The 6,853-nt window shown below is 50.5% G+C and overlaps 1 protein-coding gene across 1 annotated transcript; it reads left to right on the forward strand.

The window, feature by feature from the left end:
• The first annotated feature begins 2,002 nt into the window (after window positions 1-2,002).
• LOC103594292 (U8 snoRNA-decapping enzyme) lies at window positions 2,003-3,645 on the forward strand. Its single transcript, XM_008577503.1, has 3 exons — window positions 2,003-2,140; window positions 2,244-2,513; window positions 3,371-3,645. Exons 1-3 carry the CDS (start codon window positions 2,003-2,005, stop codon window positions 3,548-3,550), a joined length of 588 nt encoding a protein of 195 aa, XP_008575725.1. The 3' UTR covers window positions 3,551-3,645.
• The last annotated feature ends 3,208 nt before the right edge of the window (window positions 3,646-6,853 follow it).

Genomic DNA, 6,853 nt, shown 5'->3' on the forward strand with positions numbered 1-6,853 from the left:
AAAAAAAAAAAATGATAACCTTTTTTTTTTTTTCCTTTTTGTCTTTTTTCGTGTCCGGCAACAGATCGCAACCCTCAGTGTCGCGCCCGTACCAGACCGGGACCGGCAACGGGATCGCAACCCTCGGTGTTGCTCCCACACCTCGCTCAGCCAGTGAGCGGGAACCGGTCTGTATGTGGGATCCGAACCCTCGGCGGGAGCGCCACCACGCTCCCAAGCGGCGCACTGTAGCAGTGTGCCACTGGGCCGACCCAAAAAATGATAACCTTTTGATTGGCTCTTTTCTTCTTCGATTAACTGGAAACTTTTATAAGAGAAATTTCCCCTCGTCATCTGTTTTGTAGCCATGAGGGTACAGTCCATATATATATTTTTTTAAAAACCTAAAAGTGGGAGGGATACTTCTCTTCTACATTATGTTTACAATAAATTGGTTTCCTAGCATCCTCCAAGGCTGACCACTAAGTTGTTTCTGTTTCCGAGTACTGTTATGAACTTAGACAGCTCTTTAGTCAGATGGCTCTGCCTTCTACTGCCAGCCTTGACCCCCAGGCAATCTGCTCAGGATGGTGGAACGGGGGTTGACTGGTGGAGGTGGGAGGCAGGGCAGAAGCAGAAGGCGATTTGAAAGGGATGGCATTGTATGTGTGTGTGTGGGGGGGCCTGTCTTGAGGTCTTCCATATTAATTCATCCTGAAAAATCTTTTGTTGCCAAAGTCAGTAATTCCTGTATAACTGTTGCCTTGGTTTTATAGTTTTTCACATTGTCTTAGAAAGAGCTAAATCAATTTTTAAAGGCCTCTTCAAGCAACTGGCAAACAGCACAGCCAGAAGCTACAGAAAGGGCATTTTGGATCTTAAATCCTTAAAGGAAGCCCCCGTAGGAGAGAAACCAACTCACTTTTGGAATGCTAGGGGCAAGAAGTAGAGCACCAGTTCTCAATCTGGTTGATTATTAGTCACCTGACACTTGTTTAAAAAATCACATATGCCCTTGCAACACCCCCAGAGACTGTGAATCATTTGGTCTGGGGTGAGATTCCGGAATTGACAGTTTATATAAATCATTATAAAATTTTGCAAAGTGAGTCTAATGTTTAACCAGAGCCATTTCCAAGCCTCCAGAAGTCTAGCAGGCTAATGACAATTGTGAGACACCTACAGCCTCATCACCTGTATTCAGTTGCCTGATGTTAGTAGATGATGTATCTGCCCTGCTCCTCAGATACTAAGCTAGGAAAGGTGATGCCAGGAAAGTCTCACTCCTTCCCTCCTTGGGATGCTGAGGCCTGATGAGTGTGGCTGAGTTCCAACCCTTGAGTCTTCAACATGAGACGCAGCACTGTGCCCCCACCTCGACTCCAAGAATGGCTACATTTACATTGTGCTTGGCACTGTTCTAACAGCTTTACATTTCTTAACTTCCCTAATAGGTTGGGATCATCTCCATTTAACAGGTGAGCAACCTGGGATCTGAGAAAGCTGGGTGACTTGTTAAGGTCACAAGCCTCTGGGTGGGTTCTGGGCCTCCATCCTATCACGTACTGAACATTCTGCACGGTTCCTTTGTCGCCCTGAACTCATCCCTAATTAACCCTTATGGTCAAAAACCTTACAATCCGTCTGAGCTCTCCAGACTGCCTCGTGAACTTCTCTGCGGGCTCCAGACGGTAACGAACGCGCTTATTTAGTGTCCTGGCTCCAGGTGCAGGCACTGGCCACACCCTCAGCCCCGCCCCTCCGGAACCCCCTTCCGAAGGAAGTTTTCTGTTTTAGAATTTCCCACAGTCGCGGTCTTTGGCCTGGCCTGCAAGCTGCTCCTTGATTGGCTGCGCTCCTGGCCGCGCCCCAGGGCCCCGCCCAAACGCGCCAAGGTCCCGCCCCTGGGCCCTGCTGGGATTGGCCCTGGAGGGACCGCCCAGGCACGGATTGGTCCGAGGTGAGACCCGCCCACCTGCCCCGTGTGGGCCTTCGGGACAAGCGGAAGAGAGATCGTCCAGCCATGGCTGGGGCTCGCAGGCTGGAGCTGGCCGAGGCCCTGGAGCTGGGGCCTGGCTGGCGGCATGCGTGCCATGCGCTGCTCTACGCGCCCGACCCGGGGGTGCTCTTCGGCCGCATCCCGCTGCGCTACGCCGTACTGGTGAGGAGGGGGCGCGCCCGGCCACTCCCTGTCCCGGCTCCGCGCTCTCCCTGGGGCGCACCCGTTGGACTCCCCAGCCAATCCCCGCCTCCCCCTCCCGCAGATGCAGATGCGCTTCGATGGGCGCCTGGGCTTCCCCGGAGGCTTCGTGGACGCGCAGGACAGCAGCCTGGAGGACGGTCTGAACCGCGAATTGCGGGAGGAGCTGGGCGAGGCGGTGTCCGCCTTCCGCGTGGAGCGCGCCGACTACCGCAGCTCGCACGCCGGGCCCAGGCCGCGCGTCGTGGCCCACTTCTACGCCAAGCGTCTGACGCTGGAGCAGCTGGTGGCCGTGGAGGCGGGCGCACCGTGCGCTAAGGACCACGGGCTGGAGGTGGGGCCAGCCTGGGACACCGGCCCACACCCTGTTCCTCTTCACATCGCACCCCTCATGTCTTTCATCTTGCCAGAAAATCTCCCTGGCAGGAGGTCATAGTCCCTCTGACTTTGCCCTCTTCTTCAGTTTCCCTACTAATTGGGGTGGTGGGGTGGGGTCTTGATCATCTGTAATCTGAATGATACTGCCAAACGGGTCTCCCTAGGAAGGTCTCTCCTCTTCGATCCCCTTCCCTCCTCACCCCCCCAGCTTTCCTGGGGTCTGCAGAGATCTTTCTAGAACACACCCCTGCAAGTCTCTCTGCTACTCTCTATTGATAATGTCCTGGCATGGTACCCTTGGCTTACTGTTGGGTCTTTTATTCTTGTGTAGGACAAGTGGCCCTGGTATTTAAGGCTAGGGAATAGATGTGTGTGGAGATGGTTATCAAAGCTTGGCCAGTATGAGAATATTTTAGGGACTTAAAAACAGTGAATACTCCCAGAATTGCTGGGGAGGGCCGCTGGGAGACCGGAATTTGCATTTTTCGCAAGTTCCCAAGTGGTGCTGACACAGGTGATCTGAGTACCACATTTGGAGAACAACTAGTGTAGGGCCATGCATACATCCTGGAAGGCTGGAACCACGAAAGGTGGGAAGGGTTAGCATTTATAGAGCTGGATAGCATGCCCTGGGTCATTTGCCTGTAGAGGTTTGGGCACACTAGCCTTCACTGGGGGATGAACTTTTGCCCTGGTTCTGCTGGGCTGTGAAAGGGTGAGCCTTGTGCTTTAGAAAGATCTGCTGGAGAGAGGATGGAGGTTGGGAGGTGAGCTACCTGGTGTCCAGTGTCTCCTGTCTTCTTCTTTTCACAGGTCCTGGGCCTGGTGCGCGTGCCCCTGTATACCTTGCGGGATGGTATGGGAGGCCTGCCTGCTTTCCTGGAGAATTCCTTTATTGGAGCTGCCCGAGAGCAGCTACTGGAAGCTCTCCAAGACTTGGGACTTTTGGAATCTGGCTCTGTGTTGGGCCTTAAGAACTCAGCTCATTGCTAGAGGCAACCCTCCGTGGACCCATGGAACCTGGGATGAGGACCTTGGTACTAGGGAGGGATGGAGGGAAGGAAAGAGGAATGTTTTCTGTGGCTGAGAGGTGACAGATGATACCAGATTAAAAGAGGAAGTGTGTGCAATGTGTTTTGAACAGAGGGCCCCACCCCCCCTCCGCAGCTACTTATGGCATCAAGAGCAAAAATTCCCAGCTCATCCTAGGGGCCATGGCAGATTCTCAGAGCTTGCCTCCTTCCTGTGCATTTGCACACACAGCTTGGTAATGCCCAGGCATGCAAATGTACAATCTGTGACCACACACCTTTCCCCCATCAAGTCCAGTTTAACCAGGAAGTGGCATTTGGAACCTGTCTGTCACCATATGCTGCTCCTTGCTGGGAGGAGCTTCTGAAGTTTGAGTGGGTCTCTTCCCACAGGCCTGCATGGCTGCTCTCCAGGGTCTAGCCTAGGCCATGCTTGTTGGGCAGGATGGAGAAAGAGGACCCTCTTTGCTCCCTAAAGTAGTTATGCCTTTGATTGAGAGTTGACCAAAGTCATGGGCTCCTACAGAGGGAGAGAGTGTCCTAACTAATCCCCTGCTTCTTTTCTCCCATTGAAACTGAGCAGAAGGGGAGAGAAAGTGGCTATATCTTCTTGAACTGACCTTGGACTTGAGAGCTCTGAGTCCTAGTGCCTCTCCTCCAGACCTTTCATCTTTGGGGTGCCTTAGACTCTGGGGAAATCAGAAGGGAACTGACCCAGACCTGTCTAGCCCTGCCCTGCCAAACAGTCTCCCAGTAAAGAAGAGCTTATAGCTGGGCATTGAGGCCCCTCAGTTCTTTCAACACATATTTATTATGTACCTACTAAATGTTGGGTACCTCAAATGATTTAGAGAGCCATTGGCCTTGCTCTCTAAATAAGACTCCAGAGCAGGGGTGTACAAAGATTTTCTTAAAGGCCTGGGTAATGAATAATTTAGGCTTTGTGAGCCATATGGTTTTTATGGCAACTATTTAACTCTGCATGTGAAAAGTATGTGGACAGTACATAAACAAATGGGTGTGGCTGTGTTTCAATAAAACTATTTGAAAAAGCAGGTGGCCAACCTCTGTGTAGTTTGCTAACCCCTGCTCTACAGGGGAAGGTAGGATTAGTAATTTTAATTGTGATGACTATTTACTTGATATTTAAGTGTTAAGAAAGAAATGAGGAGCTAATACAGTGTGACTTTGATATTTTTTACTTTCAGTTGGGATGGTATATTAGTACATTTTCTGCTGCTATAACAGAAATACTTGAGACTGGGTAATTTATAAAGAACAGAGGTTTATTTGGCTTACGATTCTGGGACAGCTGCATCTGGCACAGGCCTCAGGCTGCTTCTACTTATGGTGGAAAGTGGAGGCAACTGGTGGGTACAAGCAGATCACATGGTGAGAGGAAGCAAGAGAGAGAGAGGTGGGGGGGAGGTGCCAGGGTCTTTTAAACAACCAGCTCTCACAGGAACTAATAGAGCGAGAACTCACTCATTAATCCCTCCTTCCACCTAGGGAGAGCATTAACCATGCATGAGGTATCTGCCCCCATAACTCAATCAGTTTCCAACACTGCCACATTCAGGGTCAAATTTCCACCTGAGTTTTGGTGGGGACATCACATCCAAACTCTATCAGATGGCCTGGAAGGGCCTTCTTTGGAGAACATTTAAGCTAAAGAATGAGATGGAATTAGACAGGTAGGAGTATGGGAAGAGTATTCCAGAGAGAAGCATGTGTCAAGGAGCTGAGATGGAAAGAATCTTGGCAAACCATCCCAAAACTTAGTGCTTAAAACAGAACCATTTTATTAAACTTCAAGATTTTGTGGGTCAGAAATTGGGATAGCACCCAGCTGGGTGATTCTGTTCCATGTGACATCAAGCATATTCCTTGAAAAGGCCAAATGGTACTGAACCAGCAGATAGGACTTGTTTGGAGAGTCCAAGATAGCTTCAGTCATGGGTCTGGCACCTTGGTAGAGATGGCTGGAAGACTGGCCCCAGCTGGAACCAGAGGTCCTTTACATGGCCTCACCACCATGGTGGTCTTGGTAGATGAACTTCCTTCCTGGTGACTCAGGGCTTTTTGAGAAGTATTCCAGGAGACCCAGATAGGAACTACAAGGCTTCTGATATGGCACTGGACATTACACAGTGTAACTTCTGCCGCACTCTAGTGGTCGAGCAAATCATTTAAGGCCAGCCAAGTTTCAAGGGAAGGGGAATTAGACTCCATTTCGTGATGGGGAGATGATGGGTGGGGCAGAGGGTCAGCAAAAAAAAATTGTAGGTAACGTTAACCCATTGGAGCAGGTCTAGAAATGGAAAAGGGCCAGTGTGACTAGACCATAGTAAGTAAGGGCAGAGAAAGCTGGAGAAGTAGGTGGGAGCCCCACGGTACAGGGCCTTGCAGGCCGTGGTGAGGGACCTGGTGTACATTTCAAGGCAGTCATTCTTATGTGGAATATGGACTGGAAGGGACAGGACAGGAAGAAAGAGAGGAAGCTGTCATGGTGTTTCCATGGGTGGTGGCACTGTCAGGACTAGAGAGGTGACCAGGGAGGTGAATGCAAGTGGACATGTTTGAGAGAGATCTTGGTGGTGGCATTGACAGGACCTGCTGATGGACTGGTTGTGGGAAGATGGAGGGGGAGGAAGGAAGAGGATTCAAACAAGACTTTTAGTTTGTGTATTCAGTCATTCAAGTTGGGAATGAAGGTGAGTGGGGAAACAAGCTTTTGAAGGTGACCAGGATCAAGGTAGCTATTTGGGCATGTTGAGGCGTACATTTGTGAGTCATCTAAAAAAGGTATAAAAACTTTTGACAGAATGGATGAAATTGTCGATGGGCAGAGGAAAGAGAAAAGGGTCTGAACAAGGCCCTGAAAAACCCAATCCTGAGAGTTTGTCAGGGGGAGCAGGACATGTGTCAGGGTCCTAGGTATAGAGAGGAAGCTGCTCTAAGAAAGTGACAATGCCAAACGCTTGTGAGAGTTTCAGTAAAATGAGGGCAGGACTGTCCACTGGATTTAACAGCATGAGCTTTTTGATGACCTTGATGGAAGTAATTTCAGGAAGGGGTGGGGGTGGGAGGCAGACGGGACATGGTTGAGTGAATGGGAAGGGGGAGTGGACAGTGTGAGAAGTTGGTCCTAGAGGGGTGTCGAGTGATAACTAGAGAGGACTGTGGGTCAAGGGGGTGGGGGGTTTAAGGTGGGAGATGGGCCATGTGCATCTTGATGGCAACAGTCCAGATGGAGAGTGGAGAG

Source organism: Galeopterus variegatus, unplaced genomic scaffold, assembly GCF_000696425.1.
Source record: "Galeopterus variegatus unplaced genomic scaffold, G_variegatus-3.0.2 Scaffold1524, whole genome shotgun sequence".
Lineage (NCBI taxonomy): Eukaryota > Metazoa > Chordata > Mammalia > Dermoptera > Cynocephalidae > Galeopterus > Galeopterus variegatus.

Excerpts from the sequence above, each read along its gene's own strand:
- LOC103594292 (XM_008577503.1), top strand. The coding sequence starts at position 2,003 with ATGGCTGGGGCTCGCAGGCTGGAGCTGGCCGAGGCCCTGGAGCTGGGG. Across the intron at positions 2,141-2,243 it reads CGCTGCGCTACGCCGTACTG|ATGCAGATGCGCTTCGATGG; the intron begins GTGAGGAGGGGG and ends CCCCTCCCGCAG. Across the intron at positions 2,514-3,370 it reads CTAAGGACCACGGGCTGGAG|GTCCTGGGCCTGGTGCGCGT; the intron begins GTGGGGCCAGCC and ends TTCTTTTCACAG.